At 34.1% G+C, this 22,995-nt stretch overlaps 1 protein-coding gene across 5 annotated transcripts in view; it reads right to left on the bottom strand.

Moving 5' to 3' along the window:
• The window catches only part of ACSS3 (acyl-CoA synthetase short chain family member 3), a 276,057-nt gene that overhangs the window by 106,490 nt on the left and 146,572 nt on the right, over positions 1-22,995 (bottom strand). For all 5 annotated transcript variants that reach the window (XM_074226517.1, XM_074226518.1, XM_074226521.1 and 2 more), the window contains one exon: positions 19,398-19,549. In XM_074226517.1, coding sequence (XP_074082618.1) covers positions 19,398-19,549 — 152 coding nt within the window. The remainder of the gene's footprint in view (positions 1-19,397; positions 19,550-22,995) is intronic.

Below are 22,995 nucleotides of genomic sequence, written 5' to 3'. Positions count from 1 at the left end.
ATTTTGATATAGATTAGATTTGGAATTAGGAAAAATAGGTCCAAGAAACAGCTAGGGGACTTAGTAGTTTCATGATTGTGAAAGGTCATTTTATTAATCTATAAATCAGAAAAGTTTTATTAGGCCCACTAAGTGAGGAATACTGCTAGGTGCTGGAGATATCAAATGCAAGGACTGAAACAATCTTTACTCACATACATTAATGGAGAAAACAAGTATATATGTGAGTATGTATGTATGTATAATATATATCTTTAGATTATATACACACATTTATATATATTTACTACACATGTAATGAATAAATAAATATACAGAGTAGTTAGTGAACATTTCAATGAAAGGAGCTTAATAAAATGCTTACAGCATTTTGTATATCACCAGCCACCTTCTATCAGAACGTAAAGTCCCTTTTCTCTTTCCTTCCCTCATTCCTTTCCTTCTTTTCCTCCTTTTCTCCTTTCCTCCTCTCCCTCTGACTCTTATGATTGGCCAAAAATTGATCACAGTCCAAGTCTAACTTGGACACTGTTTGGGTCATGATGGTTCAGAGAGAGAGTAAATAGCAACTGTTTCTGTTTTGATCAGAAACCCTAAGGGTCTTCCTCTCTGAGATATTTTTTTTTTGACAAGTAAAAGAGACCATTCTTTGCTTCATTTCTTACCTACCCCTTAATCACTGAACTGGCTTTGCCTCCAAGAAACTCAGACCTGGGAAAGAACTTAGCTTCAAAAAAAGCCAAGATCTCCCCATTGCATTAGGGCCATAACCAGTTGTCTTGATCTCTATCTTGCCATTGGACTCCAATGACTCCAGAGGAAAGACTGAGGGTGGTGACTTTGTCCGGCCCAGGCTCACTTAAATCCATATCATGGGCCACTTTGAAAATGAAAGACAAACAATAAATTCTTCGAGGACAGGAACTTCTTTCTTCTCAGTCTTTTCATCTTCTGTACTTGTGCCTTAGCATATAGGAAAGCAAAATACTCTTGATGAATTGGATTAAAAATAACTGTCAAGTCTTACATTAATGGGAACCATTACTTTATGCTAGAAACTACCTGCCACTGGGGAGGGGGAGGGGGAGCTTTCCTGTCTCTTCTCATGCTATTTCTTCCATGCTAATTCTTGCCCCATACTTATATCTATCAAAGTCCCACCATCCTCCATGGCAGTTTAAATTATACCTTCCATAGAATGTGTAACCTAAGACATTATTTTGCAATTTTCATAAAAAATAAGTTCCATATGGCCATCAAGTGCATCTGAAAATTAAGCCAAAAGAAACTAGAAAAGAATAATGAATGATTTAGCATTGATTAGTAAGAAGAAATGAGGAAATGGACAGAACTGAATAATTCAAGATGAGGAATTATTAAGGCTAAAGATAGGAATATTTTTTTAAAGAAATGTATCATTCAATGTTTTTAGTCAATAAGCAAAAATTCATAAGACAGATTGATATTAAATGACAGTAATATTTATTCCCCGTCACCTCTGCTCACTCCAGACCCATTATTAAGGTAATAACAATAATCTGGCATGGTAAGTTTGGGAAGTGAAGACCTGTTATTTCATAGGAAGATGTGATTAAGGAAACTCCCAATTCAACACCTGTTCTATTTATAAAACCTATAAGAACAGCTTACATTATTTAGAAATTAAGAGACTTTTCCAGAGTATTAAAAAAGTATCAGAGACATGATCTGAACCTAGGCCAACCTAATGCTGAGACTGACCGTCTCTCAATAGATGATTTTTCTGATAATAGTAATAAAAAAAAATCAGGACAGGGATTGAACTCCACTTTTCATCAGCAGTTCTGCTTAGTTTCAACTCATCATGTTGCCAACTCCACCTTGGACTGGCAACAGCTTCCCAACTCATTTAGTTTCTCTCCTCTCTAATTATCAGGCAGGAAGATGGAAAAACAAACTCCCAACATTTTCTGTTATAGAAAGCAGGGCTTGGATTTTCATATCACTCTCCACTTTCCTAAAACACTGCTTAGTTTCAGCCCCATGATGCCCCTTAAACCCCACTATGTTCTACCTTCCTTTTGTATGTTCTCCCCCCCCCCCCCATGGATTGTAAGCTCCTTGAGGTCAAGATGCCTTTCTTTTTATCTTGGTTGTATCTCCAGAACTTAGTACATTCCATGAATGGAACTTAGTTGGTGCTTGATAAATGGTTATTGAATTAATTGAATTTATATAGCAATTCCTAATTGTGGATATGACTTCTACCATTACAGATTAAACCTAGAAAGTTAAAGATAAGTTGTCAGTCTGAAAAGGTTGAAGCAGTTGGCACAAAGAGGGTTGCCTAAATAATTGGTGTCACAGATTGGGACCAAAATATGTGTGTGTGTGTGTGTGTGTGTGTGTGTGTATACATATATATATATATATATGTATATATATATTTCCATATCATATATCATATTTAATGCTATATATATATATATATATTCCCTCTTAAAGCACTTCAATATCTGAAATATGACAGTGCACAATACCAGTAAGTAGTTCGTACTTAGCATTAGTCTGATTAAGAATAAATTATCTAAAATTTTGCCTTTCTTTATTCCAAAGTCAGACATTTTTCTAATAGGATTCCTATCAGTGCTTCATAATCAGTCTTATTTTCTTATCTCCACATTGCAGTTAATTCATCCATACAAATCCCTACAGCCTTTATTGAGAAGTTCGCATGAAGAATCAACAAATATTTTTAAGTGAAAACCACTTAGCAAAGTCCAGATGTTATTTTCAACTATTAAATACAATCACCCTACCTGAAGATTTTTCTCTCTTTCGCAAATTGGGTTCCACTAATGCACTCTTTCTCGAATTTCAATTCTCCTTTAAAAAGAAAGGTCTTAAAATAGTCCCAGATCCTAGCTCATCCATATTTATATAAGCTAAATGACCTCAATATCCTGCAAAGTAATAGAGTTGTGGCCACAGTTCTGTAGTTAAGGTAGGAAGGAACCTTCCTTCAGAAAATAGGTTCTTTTGATTTTTTTAAAGTTATTTGAATGCAGAAGTCTCAAATAGGGCCTCAGAGCTTGACATCTAAAATGAATTTTGCTAGCCACCTAAAAGTATAATATGTTAGAGGAACTCTCTATTTCTGACTTGTCAACCTTAACATTTTTAACAATTCAGTTTAGCAAACATTAAGTACCAATATGCCTTAGATCCTTGGCATTCAATAATTTAAAACTGGTCTGTTGACAATAGTTTTAACAACTGGTCATCTTTGAAATTATTTGCTTCAAGAATTCAAGGTAGATAAATAACACATAAATGCAACACATTTGCTATCATATTCAACACTTGGAAAATATCTAAAGGGAATATTGTTTCAATTTGAACTCTGCCCTGAATCTTCTCTGGGCACATGTGAATCCTTTTGACAAGGAATGTGCTTCTCTGTCTTAAGTCTTTCCTTGAGTGACATTTATGAACAGAGAACTATTGGACAAAATTACCTTTATATCTACTAGGAGATAGAATACAGTCTCCTAAAGCTTATTTGTATTCTACTAAAACCCTCAAGAATGCCTTCTATGTGTTTACATATAATTCTCATAAAAATTGTATGTAGATGGAAAAGTGGGTTTTTATAGGTTGATAGCTATTGGTGTTGCTATCAGTCACCTTTTCTCCATTATTGATAAGCTCTAGGATCTTTCTCAGATATTTTCTATTTTTCCCCTACTTTCAGATATTTTGTGAATTATGGAAGATTTAATTCCTTCTGAGTCACTTCCAGGAGAGATTGTGTCTCTGACTGCTTGGTCTCATTTAGAGCTTTTCCTATCTTTGTTTTCTTAGGTGTAATTTCTGTGGTTGTTGTTTCATCATTTCAGTTCTATCTATTTATGACCTCATTTAAGATTTTCTTGCCAAAGACAGTAGAGTGTTGATATTTTCTTCTCCATTTCATTTTAGATATGAGGAAACTAGGTAAACAGGATTAAAGTGACTTAAGTGTCTGAGGCCAGATTTGAACTACCAAAGATGAGTGTTTCAGACTCCAGGTCTGGTATCTATTCATTGTACCATGGTAGCTACCTCTTGCGATTTCTACCTCCCTTATAAATACATAGGATCATAACTTTAGAGCTGAAGGAGACCTCAAAAGTCATCTAGTCCATTCCCATTCTATGGATGAAGTTTAAAAAGATGGTTTTTCCAAAGGTATTGGGATTGTGTAAGCATTAGATACCATTCTCTGGCTCCAAAACCAGTGCTCACACCCCAGAATTCCGAGGTGATGATCCAAGCATGCAAAATCTCCAGTCTTTAATGATGATCATAAATATCTCTGAAAATCTTTTCTATTTTTCTTCATTTGGCCATCTTCCTTCTATTTTATCTATAAATGCCCTCAGGATGGTTTTGCTCAATTGAATCTCTCACAAAGCTCGATTGTGGTTTTACTCTCTACTGCTTCTCTATCTTTTTTGAATGAATTGATCAAACTCTGAGCTGCCGAGGTTCCGGCAACCTCCCTGAACCATCACTATCAAAGAAATTCAACCCTGGAAGACCATAGAACCTTCTGAAAGAAATAATGTAGTAGATACAAGGGTTTGACTTAACCATTCATATTGGGGTGAGATGGAGTGGAGAAAAGAAAAAAATTTCTTCTGTCCAGATCATAGTATGTAGTTAAAATGGACAACCATCTCAAAATAGCAATGGTCTTACAGTATATGATTTGAACATACAAAATGGACAAGTATCTAAAGCTAGAATTAATCAAGAGGAGGAGAGAAGACTGAATTGTCTTTTGGGAATGGCAATGCTCTTTAATAATTTTAAAGCTTCTCTAAGGAAAAAAGTCCACTTTTGTAGAAATGCTAATACTCTACCAGTTCTGTTGTATGACCAGAAGTAAAAAAAAAAAAAACATTAAATCATCTGAAGAATTTAAAATGAATATTACTCAGAGGCAGTGTAAGATAGTCCCTAGTGACCAGATCTGGAAGCCAGAAACATCCAGGTTTAACTTTGACCTCTGACATATTCCTTTGTGACTTATATTAACACAGTTAAAAACATATTTAGTATTTTATTTTTCCCCATTATACAGAAGCAAATTTTAATATTCATTTTAAAACTTTGATTCCTCAAATCTCTCCCTTTTTCATTCTCACACCCCCTCATTGAAAAGGCAAGGAAAATGATGTAGCTTGTAATGTGTATCATGCAAAACATTTCCAAATTAGTCATGCTGTTAAAGAAAACATATACCAAAAGAAAATATCAAGAAAATTAAAGAATGCAAAAATTAGGCTTAAATATGCATTCAAATACGAGTATGCTTCAAAGTCCTAAGCTGTCTTGAATCACTGTATTGCTAAGTCATTTACAATTGATCATCTTTCAATACTGCTGTTACTTTGTACACAGTACATTTCACTTTGCATAAGCTCATATAAGTCTTTCCAGGTTTTTCTGAGAGCATCCTGAATGTCATTTCTTACAGCAGAAAAATATTCCATCATAAATCACATACCACAATTTGTTCTGCCATTTTTCCAATTTGCACATCCCTTCAATTTCCAAATCTTTGTCACAAGAAAGAGCTGCGTTTAATATTTTTGTTTTTTAAGTCTTTTGGGAAACAGATCTAATAATGGTATTGCTAATTCAAAGGATAGTCATGATTATGCCCTTTGGGCCTAGTTCCTCTGTTCTACAGAATGGCTGAATCAGTTCCTATCTCCACAAAGAGTGCATTAATATCTCATTTTACCCACATCTCCAAAATTTGCAATTTCCTAGTCTAATAGGTATAAGATAGTACCTCAGAAAAGTTTTCATTTGCATTTTTCCAATCAATAATGAGCTAGAGCATTTTTTCATCTGACTAGTTTTGATTACTTCACCTGAAAACTGTTCATATCTTTTGATCATTTATCAATTGAGGAATGGTTCTTATTTAACAAATTTGACCCAGTTCTCTATATGCTTGAGAAATGAAGTCATCAGAGAAATTTGCTTCACATTTTTTTCTCAATTACTATCGCTGATTTTATTTCACTACATTATAAACCCATTTATTCTACTCTTGCTGTTTTCCCCTATTCTGCCTCAAAAGTGTTTTGCTTCTGACTAACCCCTCCCTTAACCTATTTTATCTTTTTTTCTCTCACTTCTTTTTCTTATCCCCTTCCTGTCCTACTTTTCTGTAAGGTAAGATAGATTACTAAACCTAATTGAGTGTGTATATTATTTCCCTTTTGAGCCAATTCTGATGAGAGTAAGGTTCACTCACTCCTCTATCTCCCTCATCTTCCCCTCCACTGTAAAAGATTTATTTTGGTATCTTTTATGTGAGATAATTTATCCCATTTTATCCCTCCATTTCACTTTCTCTCATTCCACTTCCTCATCCAGTAATATTTTTTAGATATACCTTCATATTCTTCTCATAACTATGCCCTCTGACTACATAAAACTTCTAACTAAACTTTTTTACTACCCTGATGAGAAAGTTCTAATGAGTTAGTTATTATTATCATCTTCCCATGTAGGAACATAAATGGTTTAACTCTATTAAGTCCTTTATGATTTCCTTTACTTTTTCTTACCTTTTTAAGTTTCTCTTGAGTTTTATATCTGGAAAATCAAATTTTCTATTCAATTCTTGTTTTCCATCATCCTCTATTTCACTGAATGTCCATTTTCCCCTGAAGGATTACACTCAGTTTTGCTGGGTAGATGATTCTTTTGCTCTCTGAAATATCATATTTCAAGCCCTTCAAGCAGCTAAAATTTTTGTTTACTAGCTTTGGCTCCATAATTCTTGAGTTTCTGGTTTTTTACAATATTTTCTCCTTGACCTGGGAATTTAGGAATTTTGTTATAATATTCCTGAGGTTAATATTAAACATGATAAATTGCAGAGAAGGTGCTAACTAGCAAAGGTAGAGAGAGTTCTCTATATTAATGAAATCAGAAGCAGACACATTACCTAACCCCTATCAATCAGACATCAAAGGAGAACAAGAAACATAGGAAAATAGCACTTTGAGGAACCAAAGGATGTCCCCAGGGGTTAGCAATGTGACATAAGTAAAAGGTATATGGCAAGGTGTGTGAACTTTAATAGTATCATCAAGATGTCTGAAGAAAACAAGGAAGGCTCCCATTATATTACATCAACTCCCTGTGATTAACTTATGGGAGACCATGAATCAGCTAGTAAGAATGGCATTAATGGACAGGGAATTGTATTGCTGGAGAAACAATTTCATGTATGAAGTCCTCAGTCTATATAAGCTCAGTAGACTATCCATTTTTTTTTGGTAAAAATGAGTGATGTTTTCATTTTTTTGTGAGGGAGAGGGAGAAACTTATAATTACAGTCATAAAATTGAAGATTTTATGTAGGAATATAAGTCACTGAACAGGTTGCCATGAAATAAAGGACTTTCAAATAAATGTACAGTAACTAGATGAGTTCAACTAGATGACTTCCAAAGACTCTTCAAACACACACATATATGTGGGTATACACATACACCCCTTTTGATCTGAGGTTGCCAATTTTTCTTCTTTTTCATAGCATTTTTCTCTCAAAATTTCTTTTTGTTATTATTATCTATCCCTTATGACTCCCATGGCAATCTCAACCCCCCCACACACACACACACATACACACTCCCTAAAAAAGAAAACAAGCCAAGAAAATACTTAACATTTGATTGGGATAATGAGATTCATAAAAATCATGTCAAAGGAGAAAAACTGAGAAGAAACAAAAAATAAAATAAAACAAAATCATTAAGTCATATAAAAACCAAAATCAACCATTTAAAACCAAATTTGCATTTATGGTTAACTTCCAGCTTTCAAGCAACCTTAAAATTTATTTTGAAAATTTACATTTCAGTATATTTTCATCAGGTTTCTTGATACTGAAAAACTTTGTGGCTCAACCAATACTGAGGTTTTAATAATCCTCATTTAAAGAGAACATTAAACTTAAGGGTGTTTACATGTTTTATTCTTTTCTTTAAGAAAATTGTTTCCAAAATGTGTTCTGAGAGAAAATAGAGACAAGAGTCCTCTTTTTTTTTAAGCCAATGTACCAGTAATGGTTGTGTCTAATCCAAATTACAGAATTAGAAGCCAGTTGGCAAACAATCTAAATGACATAGTAATGTATAATGGAAAAATGACAAATTAGCAAGGTAACTGACCGGTAAAAATCAGTCAGGCATCAAGTTAATTATATTACAGAATGAGTTGGTGGTGGGGGAGAGATTTTGTATCAATAATTCAAAATGAAAAACTTAGTATGGAAGAACAATTTTTAAGATAAAGAAGTTTACTCATCATAGATAAAATTAGATATGGAAGTCAAAGAAGTGTAGGCTATAAAGAAGAAAAATAATACGTAAGTTTGTTATTAATATTGGGTTATTGGAGAGAGGGTGGTGCATGTAGAGAGGGACTAAAGGTGGCAGGAAATCTAGGACATTAATAATATGTTCTCAATAACATAGGAAAACTTCAGGTAAGAAAACAATTTTATTTGAATCAATGCTGCTTTCCATTTTGCAATTTTGGATTGCTGCCAAGAGACATTGAGAATTTAAGTGGCTTGCTTAAGGTACCATAGCTAGTATGGATCAGAAAGAGGAATTAAATCCCTATCTAATTAAGATGGTTTGCTAACTTCTTTGACATACTTTGACCTGTAAATACATAAAAGATTATAATTTTCTTAAAATTAATTTATTTTTGGATTTTATAATTTTTTTCCCTAATCTTGCTTCCCTCCCCACCCCACCCCCACAGAAGGCAGTCTATTGGTCTTTAGATTGTTTCCATGCTATACATTAATCTAAGTTCAATGTGTTGAGAGAGATATCATATCCTTAAAGAAAAAATAAAATATAAGATAGAAAATTGCATAAGATAACATTTTCTTTTTAAAATTAAAGGTAATAGTCTTTGGTATTTATTCAAACTCCACAATTCTCGGGATACAGATGGTATTCTCTATCACAGATACTCCAAAATTGTCCCTGATGGAATGAGAAAATCCATTAAGATTGATCATCGACCCCATGTTTCTGTTATGGTGTACAATGTTCTTCTCATCTCATTCAGTATCAGTCCATGAAAATCCCTAGTTTCTAATAGAATAATAGTGTTCCATAATATACATATACCACAATTTGTTTAGCCATTCCCCTGATGGACATTCACTCAATTTTCAATTCTTTTCCACCACAAACAGGGCTGCCATGAATATTTTTATATAAGTGATGTTTTCATACTTTTTGATGATCTCTTCAGGGTATATACCCAGTAGTGATATTGCTGGATCAAAGGATATGCACATTTTTATTGCCCTCTGGAAATAATTCCAGCTTGCTCTCCAGAAAGATTGGATGAGTTCACAGATCAACCAACAATGGATTAGTTTCCCAGATTTTCCACATCCCTTTCAGCATTGATCATTGTCCTTTCTGGTCATATTGGCCAGCCTGAGAGGCATGAGATGGTACTACAGAGATGGTTTAATTTGCATTTCTCTAATCAGTAATTATTCAGAGCAATTTTTCATAGGACTATGGATTGCCTTGATTTCCTCGTCTGTAAGTTGCTTCTGCATATCCTTTGACCATTTGTCAATTGGGGAATAACTTTTTTTTATAAATTTGACTCAGTTCTCTATATATTTTAGAAATAAGTCCTTTGTCAGAAATACTAGCTGTAAAAATTGTTTCCCAATTTACTACATTGTTTTGGTCTTGGTTACAGTGGTTTTGTGCAAAAGTTTTTTAATTTAATGTAATCAAAATTATCTAGTTTGTTTTTAATGATGTTCTATATCTCTTCCTTGGTCATAAGATAGATCTGATAGGTAAACTATTCCTTGAGCTCCTAGTTTACTTATACTATTGTCTTTTATATCTAAATCCTTTATATCTAAATCCTATATTCATTTTGATCTTATCTTGGTATAGGCTGTGAGGTGTTGGTATAATCCAAGTTTCTGCCCTACTAACTTCCAATTTTCCCAACAGTTTTTATTGAAGAGAGAGTTTTTATCCACAAAGCTGAAATCTTTGGGTTTATCAAACAGCAGATTACTATAATCATTTCCTGCTGTGTCTTTTAAACCTGGTCTATTCCACTATCTACCACTCTGTTTCTTAGCCAATACCAGACAGTTTTCATGACTGATGCTTTATAATATAATTTTAGATCTGATAGGGCTAAGCCACCTTCTTTTGCACTTTATTTCATTAAATCCCTGGAAATTCTTGACTTTTTATTTATCCATATGCATTTACTTACAATTTTTTCTAACTCATTAAAGTAATTTTTGTGATTTTGATTGGTAGGGCACTAAATAAATAGTTTAATTTAGGTAGAATTGTCATTTTTATTATATGAGCTCCGCCTAGCCATGAGCAGTTGATATTTGCCCACTTATCTAAATCTGATTTTATTTGTGTGAGAAGTGTTTTGTAATTGTTTTCATAAAGGTTCTGAGTCTGCCTTGCCAGGTAGACTCCCAGGTATTTTATATTATCTGAAGTTACTCTGAATGGGATTTCTCTTTCCAGCTCTTTCTGCTATATCTTGCTAGTCATATATAGAAATGTTGAGGATTTATTTAATAAACTGTGACTTTACTAAGTTGCTAATTGTTTCCAGTAGTTTTATGGATGATTTCTTGGGATTCTCTAAGTATACTATCATGTCATCTGCAAAGAGTGAGAGTTTTGTCTCTTCCTTTCCAATTCCAATTCCTTCAAGTTCTTCTTCTCTTATTGCTGAAGCTAACATTTCTAATACAATATTGAATAGAAGTGGTGATAATGGACATCCTTGTTTCACCCCTGTTCTTATTGGAAATACCTCTAGCCTATCCCCATTGCATATAATGCTGGTTGATGGTTTCAGATAGATACTGCTTATTATTCTAAGGAACAATCCATTTATTCCTACACTCTCTAATGTTTTTAGTAGGAATGGGTGCTGTATTTTGTCAAAGGCTTTTTCAGCATCTGTTGATATGATTTCTGATAGGTTTCCTATTGATATAATTAATTATACTAACAGTTTCCCTAATATTGAACCAATCCTTTGTTCCTGGTATAAATCCTACTTGGTCATAGTGTATTATCCTAGTGATAACTTGCTGTAATCATTTTGCTAAGATTTTATTTAAAATTTTTGCATCTATATTCATCAGAGAGATAAGTCTTTAGGTTTTGACTCTTCTTGGTTTAGATATCAGCACCATATTGGTGTCATACAAAGAATTAGGCAGAGTTCCATCTTCACCTATTTTTCCAAAGAGTTTATATGGAAATGGTACCAATTGTTCCTTAAATGTTTGATAGAATTCACTTGTGAATCGATCTGGCCCTGGAGATTTTTTCTTAGGGAGTTCAATAATAGTTTATTAAATTTTTTTCTGAGTTAGTGTTATTTAGGTATTTAATTCCTCTTCATTTAGCCTGGGAAACTTATATTTTTGTAAATATTCATTCATTTCACTTAGATTATCACATTTATTGGCATACAGTTGATCAAAATAATTCTGAATTATTATTTTAATTTCTTCCTCATTGGTGGTGAGTTCATCTTTTTCTTTTATGATACTAGCAATTTTGTTTTCCTCTTTATTTTTTAAATCAAATTATCCAATGGTTTAACACATTTATTTTTTTTAATAAAACCAACTCTTGGTTTTATTAGTTCAACAGTTTTATTGCTTTCATTTTACTAATTTCTTCTTTAATTTTTAGAATTTCTAATTCTGTATTAAACTGGATTTTAATTTGTTCTCTCTCATTTTTTAGTTGCTTGTTTAGTTTGTTGATTTCCTCTTTCTCTAATTTATTTATACAAGCATTTAAAGATATAATATATCCCCCTGACAACTGCTTTGGCTGTATCCCATAAGTTTTGGTATGATGTTTCATTATTGTCATTAAATCTAGGATATTATTGTCATTATCTAGGATATAATCTAGTTTTCTCTATAATTTGTTGTTTGATCCATTCAATCTTTAAGATGAGTTTATTTAGTTTCCAATTAGTTCCTGGCACATTATTGCATGTGATTTTTACTGTATTATGATCTGAGAAGGGTGTATTCACTATTTCTGCCTTTCTGCATTTGATTTTTTGGTTTATTTCCCTAATACATAGTCAGTTTTTGTGTAAGTGCCATGTACTGCATAAAAAAAAATTATATTCCTTTCCATCCCCCTTAAATTTTCTCCAAAGGTCTTTCTTGCCTGGATTTTCTAATAATCTATTTACCTTCTTAACTTCCTTCTTGTTTATTTTATGGTTAGATTTTTCTAAATATGAGAGAGGGAGGTTGAGGTCTCCCACCAGTAGAGTTTGCTGTCTATGTCTTCCTGTAACTCATTCAACTTCTCTAAGAATTTAGATGCTATTCCACTTGGTGCATACATATTTAGTATTGAAATTGTTTCATTGGCTATGGTACCTTTTAGGAGGACATAGTTTCCTTCTTATCTCTTTTAATGAGATCTATTTTTTGCAGCTGTTTTGTCTGAAATAAGGATTGCTCCCCCTGCTTTTTTTTTACTTTAGCTGAAGCAAAATATATTTTCCCCCAACCTTTTACCTTTACCCTATATGTATCTCTCTGCTTCCAATAAATTTCTTATAAGCTGCATACTGTAGGATTCTTATTTTTAATCTGCTTTGCTATTCACTTACATTTTATGGGAGAGTTCATCCCATTCACATTCAAAGTTATAATTACTAACTCTTTATTGTCCTCAATGCTACCTTCCCTTTGTTTATATTTTCCTTTTTCCACTTTATCCATATTCCCCTGTATTTTGTTTTTGAATACCACCACCTTCACTGCATTTACCCCCTTATATCCTGCCCCCTTTCTTTCCCCTTTCCCTTTGCCCCTTCTTCCTTCCCTTCCTTCTGTTACTTCCTCTTTTCTTCCCCCCCTCCCCTTTTCCCCTTTTAATCCTTTAAAGGTAAGATAAGCTTCTCAACTTAACTGAGTGTGTCTATGTTAGCTTTAAGTCAAATCTGATGAGAGCAAGATTCAGGCAGTTCTCACCTCATCCATTCCCCCCCTCTATTGTAATAGGTCTCTTGTACCTCTTTATGAAATGAGATTTACCTCATTCAATCTCCTCCATCCTCCTGTCTCTTTACTCTTCCCCTTTTAAAGGAGATATTGTTTGTAAATCATTCTGTCAGAGTCACGGATAAATCATGAGTCTCTATTATTTCTGGCTATATATATTCTCTCTAATAGAGTTATAATTCTTGAGAGTTATGAGAGTCTTTCTCCCAGGTGAGGATATAGCCAGTTTCATCTTACTGGATAGCAGTTTTTTTTCTTTACCCCCCCCCTTTTTTAAACTTTTAATCTCCAGGGCCTGATCAATTCACAAGTAAATTCTATCAAACATTTAAGGAATAATTGGTACCATTTCCATATAAACTCTTTGGAAAAATAGATGAAGATGGAATTCTACCTAATTCTTTCTATCACACCAATATTGGGCTGATATCTAAACCAGGAAGATTCAAAAACCTAACTCTTGAGTCTCCTGTTTGAAATCCAAATTTTCTATTTAACTCTGATCTTTTAATCAGGAAAAGTTGGACATCTCCTATTTCACTAAATGTCCATCTTTTCCCCTGGAAGAGAAGGTTTGGTTTTGCCAGATAGTGAATTCTTGGCTGCATTCCAAGCTTCCTTGCTCTTTAGGATATATCATTCCAAGCCCTTCGACCCCTTAATGTTGATGCAGCCAGGTATTCTGTAATCCTTACTGTAGCTCCTTGGTGTTTAAAATTGCTTCTTTCTGGCTGCTTGCAGGATTTTCTCTTTTATCTGATAGTTCTGAAATTTGGCTATGATATTCTTTGGTGTTTTCATTTTGGGATCTCTTTCCAGAGGGGATTGATGCATTCTTTTTTTAAAATTTTTTAAAATTTTTTTAGGGTTTTTTTTCTTTTGCAAGGCAAATGGGGTGAAGTGGCTTGCCCAAGGCCACACAGCTAGGTAATTATTAAGTGTCTGAGACCGGATTTGAACCCAGGTACTCCTGACTCCAAGGCTGGTGCTTTATCCACTATGCCACCTAGCCGCCCTGATGCATTCTTTCAATAACTATTTTGCGCTCTGGTTCCATGATGTCAAGGTAATTTTTCATCACTAAATCCTGTAATATTAAGCCCAGGATTGTTTTTACCTTCAATATTTTTCAGGGACCCTAGTGATTCTTAAGTTGTCTCTCCTGGTTCTATTCTCAATGTCAGTGGTTTTGCCTATGAGGTATTTCACATTTTCTTCTATTTTTCAATTTTTTTCATTTTTTTAAACTTATTGTTGTTGTCTTATGAAGTCATTAATTTCCACAGACTCCATTCTTTTTATTTTAGAAAATTTTCTTCATTTACCTTTTGGAATTCCTTTTGCAATTGGTCAATTCTATTTTTGAAGTTTTCCATTTGTCCAATTGTGGTTTTTGAGAGAATTATTTTCTTTTTGCATTTGACCAACTGAGGTTTTGAGGGAACTATTTTCTTTGTGCATTTGTCCAACTGTATTTTCCAGTGATTTGTTTTCTTGTTTGCAAGGTATTAATTTTCTCTTGGGTATCTTTTTCCAAATTTTGCAATTGATTTTTAAACTCCTTCATGATTTCTTCAAGGAAGTCTTTCTGGGCTGAAGACCAAATCATATTCTCCTCAGTTCTAGATCTCTCTGAGTTAGGGTCTTTACCTTCTAAGTAGTTTTCCATGGATCCCCTTTCCACTGACCTTTTGTCATTTCCCTGAGATCTTGTGTTGAGAGAGGGGCTGCTTCACAGAGGTTTGGTGTTGAGATCCCTAGAGACTTTGCTCAATGGGTTTATAATTCCAAGTGAGCTGACCAGTAGGGGGTTCTGGTTGCTTTCTCCAGAGTGTCTGTGACCTTGGTTTGAGGCCCTCTCCCTTGGCCTGGAGGGTTTGGGTGAAACTGTTGGATACTTTTATCCTTGAACAATGTGGGCTGAGGTGAGGTAATTACTTACCCTATTCACAGCTGAGGGAGCTCTGCTGCCTCTGAGCCTGGGGGGTGGGTGGGCTGTTAATGTGGCTATTCTGGGAAGAGGACTCCACTGAAATGAAAGTACGGAGCATGGTCCTCCAGGCCACCCAAGCCCAGTGGATCAATGTCCAGCCATGCTTTGTAACAATCTGTGCTAGAACTTGCCCTCCAGCCCTGTTCAGATTCCCTCAACTTCCAATCCCAAGGCCCAAGACTCTGTGACCTCAGACCACAGATCCCATAGTCAAAGCCACCACAGCTGATTTTTGGTTAGTCTCAGTCTCACCCCACCCCCAGTGGCTCTCTGCCCTGCCTCACTCACAATCCTCAGAGACAAACCTTAATATAGTTGTTTTCTCCTAGCTTCTTTTTCTGGGTTTTGCCAATCAAATTTCTGTTAAGAGGTTTGTTTCATATTATATATGAGGGAAGATCAGGAAACCTTAGGACAGGGCCTGGCTCTTCTCTGCCATCTTGGCCAGAAGTCAAGATTCTGATTTTTTAAGGTAATTGGGGTTATGTGACTTGTCCAGGGTCACACAATGAGACAATATTTAAACTGAAGTCCTGCTGACTCCAGGACTTGTGCCTTATTTACTATGCCATTTAATTAGCTCTAAGATTATTTTTTAAAAATCATCTTAGCTTATGAAGTTGTTTTTAATCTCTATCCATGAAGATTATTAAAAATGAAATCAAAATTTTTAGGTAAAATTTTCTCAGACATGGAAGCAGGTAGAGATCAGCAAAGATAATGATTTGAGATTCATTCCACCTTTGTGACTCCCTAAATTAAATGCAGTTACATAATTCAATATCTATAATTAATATTAAGGGTGCAGGTAGGCGGCATGGTGTATAGAATATATGGGAACTAAGAAAACTAAAACCAGCCTCATGTACTTACCAGCCATGTCATTATGGGCAAGTCACTTAACCCTGTTTTGACTCAATTTCCCCATCTTTAAAATGAGCTGAAGAAGGAAATGGAAAACCACTCCACTATCTCTGCCAAGGAAATACAAAAAAATTGGATTCCAAATAGTTGAACGTGACTGAAAAACAGCAACAAAATAATATTAACATAGTGTTCATTTAGGAAATGCTGGAGTATCAAGCATGTGGTTGACATAGATATTACTTTTCCAAAGAATACCCTTGAAGGGGTGTTGATTTATAAATACTATGAATAAATATAAATCAACATAGAGGAAAATAACACTATTTATCTGATGGGATCACTTTACTTCTCTAGACACCTATGGTAATCTATTCTACTATTCTTAGTGTGAATTTAAGGGTAAATTCAAAATTCACTGAGAAAATCAAGCTTTGGGCTAAAATGAATAAGGATAAATAGTGACATTAATGGGAGGGAAATTTGAAAGACATTAAAGTAACCCAAAAATAGTGTTAATATTTAAAAACTGTGCATGAGTGTCAGTTTGGTTCAGTGAAAAGCACATTAGATCTGGAATAGAAAGAAGTGGATTCAAATCTTTGCTCAACTATATGCTATGTGATCTTTAGAAAAATCACTTATCCCTTTGTGATCTAAATCTAATTTCATGATTCTTCTCTGAATTTTAATAGATTTCTCCCCCTCCATGTGAAATTAATATTCCCCAAAGCTGTTGTGTGTGCCCTGATGATATCACAGCCACCTAAATATCCCATATTATCCCCTCAAAGCTTTATTTCAATGTCACTTCTTTAGGATATAACTACCAAATATTCTAATCCTTTGGTCTTCAACTTAAAAGATCATTTTATTCAGGGAGTATCTTTTTTTTTTTGATATGAGACAGTTATTGAATTCTTTATGTCTCATTTTCTGATATTAGTAACCCACTTCAAAGAGGCACTATTGAGGGTTGAAGCTTGGAAAGTGCTTTGAAGATATAAACAGCTATAATTACTCTTTAATGTACATATTATAAAGCTGAAATAGATAAGGAAATCAGTCTTTAAAACAGCAGAAAAATAATCAATCTATGCAGGGAAAATTGTTAGAAAACAAAAGGCAATCTAATCCTGCTTTGAAGGGAAGGCTATTCTTTTACTATAATTCAAATAGTGGTTTTCAGTAATTTATCTAAATATAGTAAATCAAATAATAAACATCTTATACAAATTAACTTCTAGATTTCAAAATGTACAAAAGGTATATATTTCATACATCTGCACACAAATATTTTTATATACGGATGTGCATATGTACATATAAGCACAAAGAATAGAGACCTCTCTTTGAATGAGAAGCTGGGCAGTTCAGTGGATAGAATCTCTAAGCCAAGATTTTTGTGGTCATGGTTGTAGTCCTTCATTCTCAAAGAAGACCAATGACATGAAGAGGGTGATATCTTTGACCACAAAGGGATTTGAATTTAAAGGAGACAGACCTGTGAAAAATCATCAAGGCCACTCTCTTCTCCATTCATCAACATCTCTCTCTGATAAGCACTTGCTATCACACTCTGGAAAAGCTATTGAACCCCTCATGGCCCTAGGCAACTCTCAGATTCTATAAGACTTGGCAAACTACAAAGGGTTTGTATATAAATAAATATTCATTTATATAAATATATAATTTAAATTATGTAAATAGATGTTCATTATTGTTTTCCAATTTTCATTGTATCATTTTCCTTGTGTTTTTCAAGAAATAAGGATAAGGAATAGACTTGTAATTTTATCACTCTAAGAAACTTCCAGATGAGGAGATTCCCTTTACAATGCAGATTGGGACCTTCTTTGCAACTTATAATTTTTTCATTATTGAGCTGTTTCAGTTGTCCAGTTCTTTGTGAACTCATTTAAGGTTTTCTTGGCAGAGATATTGGAACAGTTTGTCATTTCCTTCATTTTACAGATGAGGAAATTGAGGTAAACAGAGCGAAAATTACTTGCTCAGGGTCACACTGCTAGTATGTGTCTAAGATCAGATTTGTATTCACAATGAAAAGTCTTCTTGATTCTAGGCCCAGGGCTCTATCCACTTTGCAACCTATCTGCACCTTCTCAATTATACAATTAGGTTAATAGTAGCACCTATCTCCCAGGGAAATTGTGAGCATCAAAATGAGTTAGTTGTAAAGTGTTTAGCACAGTAGTTAGCTTGTTGTAGGTATTTAAAAATGTTTATTTATATTTGCTTGTATATATGTATGTATGCATGTATATATGTATTTCCTTCCTTCCTTCTTTATTCTTCCTTTCCTTTCTACTTTCTTTTTTCCTTCTTTCTTCTTTCCTTCCTTCCTTCTTTCATCCCTATTACTGATTTATATTAGTGGAAGGTCAGATTCAGAGATTCTGTTTCATTTCGGGATTTAAGAGATGTTCTCAAAGCTTAAGAATATTGATAAGGAGGAAATGATTTTAAAAAATATGATTAGGATGATGACAGATTATGAGGTCTTGTCATTAAGGACTGATCAAAGAAATGGGGCAAGTTTATCCTGGAGGAGATGAGACTTAGGAAGGGGTTATTGAGTATTTGAAGGGCTGTCACATAGAAGAATGCCAAGACTTGTTTTCTTTGACACCAGCATCAAAAGATGGAAATTATATGGAAGCAAATTGCCTCACAAGCAGTGTAGTCTCAAAATGGAATGGACCTCTTCAAGAAGCATTGGCTCTCTACTCCTTGGAAGATTTTGAGCAGGACCCAGATGACTACTTGGTTAAGGTAAAATGGGAATTCCTTTTATATATATGGCTTGGACCAGGTGATCTGAGATCCTATACAATTATTAAAATCTGATTTTATGAAGAGATTATAGGTTTGGCTCTCTCTCCTCCAACCCATGAAGTCAATCCCAGTCCAGACCCAGTCAGTATAATGAATACTATTATTAGAATATTTCTTTTCTGTGAAAGAGAAAACCTTCCCCAACTCCCACTAACTTTCAACTCTTATTGAAATATTATATGAATAGAAAACACATGAAGGGAAAAACCATATAAAATGGTTTGATATCCATACTTATGTTCTATTTTAAAGCTATCTCCTGGATCGTTAATTATAAGAACATTCAGACTGTTTGAACTCCACCCGTATTGAAATGGTATCATATGAAGGAAAAATATATGAAGAGAAAATGCTGGAAAAGAGTTTGATAGCTATACTATGTTTTTCTGTTTGAAAGCTATCTTCTAGAGAGTCAATGCTAAGAACATTCAGAGGATTTAAGCTCCACCCTTAGAGGTACTCAAGCTCCCCAGAGCATAACCCTTTTCCTAATTCATATCTAGGTTTTGAATGGGACTTGTCCCAGTATCCTCAGTTCACCTTGTCAAAGAGTACTGCTTCCCCAGGGCTGCCCCAGGGTCCTGTTGACGGATGGCTCTAATTGCAGTTGGTGCTGTAAACAAGGCCGCCACTCCATGCTCTGAAAGTACGCGGAAATAAGCCCCAGCATCTGGTGTTCCCACTGGCTTCCCCTGAAATGAGATTAATTAAAAATGTCAATGGATAAAAATATCTCATATTTTCTTGACAGCTCAAGACTTGTTCACTTAACAGAGAAATAGCAATAAAAGTTTTCAATAAATCTGGATTCTTTTCCTCGTTTGTTTACAAGACTCCCAGCTTCTCACATCAGTTCAGATGATATATATATATATATATATATACACACACACACACACACACACACACACACACACACACACTACCTACTTACCCCACAGGGGTATGGTGATGAAAATACTTTGTAAAGCTAAAAAATACTGTAGAAATATAATGTATTTAAAGGCAAGATTGAAAATTGCTCTACCCCATTTTAGATCTGATGCCTTAGCTGAGTGACCAATCAATCAAAAATTCTTAGTCTATGTGGAAAATTATGTGAAAGCTATTGGATGAAATTAAATAACTCCTTATTAAATGAGACACATTTTGTTACACACACTTTTGAGCTTGTATATAAGGATAGTATTAGTTAGAATGAAGAGCTTTTCCAGAGTTTGGAATATGTGGTTTTCTATCATACCACTGTAGTAGCCAGTTATCCTTTGTTCTTGAAGAAGACATTGACATCAGGGAGATGATGTCATTATATGCACCATATGGATTGGATTTGAGTGGGATCTGTGCAAAGTCACTAGCCTCATTTTCTCTTTCAAAGTCATTTGGGTCCAGTGGCCAGATATGGATGGCCAAGGTCTCAATTCATTCAAAGAAGAGAAAAATCCAGGAGTGTCATTGGCTCTATAAGCATTTCAGAGGAAGGAAGTTCTAAGAAAAAGTCAACTCTTACCCCAGCTTCCCTTCCTGGAGTCTATCTATCCACGGACAATATAATATAATCAACCTGAAAGGAACTCTCTCTGGTTCAGCCATATAAAGGCCAGATGTTAATTATGAAGTGATAGAAATGTGTGGTGAACAATCTAAGGTCTTTCTTGAAAGAGCTACTATCATATCTGATTGTTCATAATGGGCCCACATTCCTTTTCTGTATGTATATCAAGCAGAGGAGGTCTTAGAAATCTATGATGATTCCTTGATATTTGGATTGTTTTTTTTTTTTTTACTCAGCACTAGCCTTATTTGTTCTAAATAAATTTTACTGGAAACTAAAAAAGAAAATGTACAATTAAGCAAAGAACTCAACCTTGGTTTAAATATTAACAATTTTCCTAACTGGGAACTAAGCAATTATAATGAATGCATACATTTTCCTAAATATACTACATAAGACCAAAGAAGAAGGAACATATGAAACTTAAAGGTCATTTTTATTTAGTTTTTAGGCTTAAAAAATGATACAAATCTATATCTATATCTATCTATCTATATATATATCATTGAAAATGTATATGAGAGGCAACATACAATAGAGAATAGAAAGCTGGCTTGAGAAAAGATGAGAGAGCCTTGCTGTGTAAACAGAGTGAATCTCAGTGTTTAGGGCCTCTTTAACAGGGTCAGTTAAAAATCTCTATCAATAAAAACAACTTCCATATCAGGTATCTCTTATACAGATGCAATCAAAGACTGCTCTCCCCCCAAAAATGTGTGTCAGAGTGTGTACATATACAACACACAAAATCAAACACACACACACACACACACACATCAATTCAGTTCCACAGTCTAAATAAAAGACATTTAAAAAGACCTTTCTAAAGGAACCATGGAAAAGATAATTTTTTAAGTAAACAGAAAGTGATCATATTTCAAAGAACCTCAAACACCCACCTACCTACAATCAAAATTAACCACATCAATATTTTTTTTCTGTTTGCCAAGAACCCATGCCAATCACTTTCCAGGGGGCACTGACTAAGAAATTTGATTGCTGAGAATTTCCATGTAAACACTTTTGCCATGGCAACAGTGAGAAATGATTTTAATCTCCTGGCACAAATCGTGTAACATAAAGGTAAAAAAAAGAATAGAATTTCAGGTTTCACATGTTGACCAGAATAACCTTTTCAGATAAAAGTTCATATGCAAAGGAAATAAAATGTTATATTTTTAATCATGGACAAGACACTATAAGAGAAGCAGCATGAAAGAGAGAGACAGAGAGGAAGGGGTCAGACTGGGAGTCAATGAGATTTGGTCTCAAGACTTCCTCATATACTAGTTATGTGTGACGCGAGTAAATCACTGACTTCCATAAGGCCCCTATACAATTCTCCAAGTTACAAAGGGGTCTCTAGTCTATATTAGTGAAGGAAGCTTCCACACCGGGAGTTCCTTGCTCACAGTAATAAATTACAGGTTTGGGTCTGTCCCATTCCTTCTGAGCCATCTACAACAAACTAATCAAACTAATGAAAATTTATTTTATAAAGCCAGAAAAAAAATATCAAAACTCATTTTGAAGGAAGAAAATGTCAAGATCAAGAGAATCAAAGAAAGGAAAGAAAAGGAACCTAGGAATATCAGATCTCTGCAATCAAAACAATTAAGTATTGGTAAGAAATTGACCAATTGATCAGTGGAAGAGATAGATACATAATATTGAGAAGCAAGTAAGCAAAGCAGACAACTGTTTGATAAATTCAAACATTCCAGCTATTGGGCGAAGAAACTGTTGAGAAAATAGTTCGGAAACTTATGGCAGATATTAGGCATAGAACAATGTCTCATATTATATACCAAGATAAGTTCAAAATGAATACATGATTTTGACACAAAGATTGATATAAGCAAATCAGTGGGGCAAGGAAGAAGTTACCTGTCAAATCTATGTTTAGGGGAAAAGTTCTTGTCCATGCAATAGAAATGTTTATAGGAAATAAAATGGATAATTTTGATTACAACATATTTAACTTCTTTTTGTACAAACAAAAACTAAATCAGGTAAAATTAAAAGGCAGATAACTGAGGGGAAATTATGTATAGCAACTTTCTCAGAAAAAGGATTTCATTTCTTAAATATGTAAGGAACTAAGTCATAAATAAGAATTTTTCCTTTGATAAATGGTCAAAGGGTATGAATTAAAATTTTCAGAAAATGAAATCAAAGCTAATACCAAATAATAATACTAAATACTAAAATACCATAAGGACTAAAAACTGCTCTAATTCATCAATAATGAGAGAAATGAAAATTAAAACAAATATGAAATACCATTTCATGGTCCATCAGATTGGACCTGATGACAAAAAAAAAAAAACAACAAATGTTGGAGGGGGGAAATGGAAAAATAAGAACACTAATGAGAAAAAACTAACCCACTAGTGAATTACTGCAGAAAGCAATTTGAAACTATGCCATTTCTGTGATTAAATTGTCTATATTCATTGACCCTGCAATAATACTACTACTAGGGCTAAGTCCAAAGATTTCAAAAAATGAGAAAAAATACCAAATGCATATATATATTTCAAACAACTCATTTTGTGGTGGTAAAGAACTGGAAACTGATGC

Source organism: Macrotis lagotis, chromosome 2, assembly GCF_037893015.1.
Source record: "Macrotis lagotis isolate mMagLag1 chromosome 2, bilby.v1.9.chrom.fasta, whole genome shotgun sequence".
NCBI lineage: Eukaryota > Metazoa > Chordata > Mammalia > Peramelemorphia > Peramelidae > Macrotis > Macrotis lagotis.
Note: the sequence above shows the minus strand (reverse complement) of the source record. Positions and strands in the feature narration are given on the sequence as shown.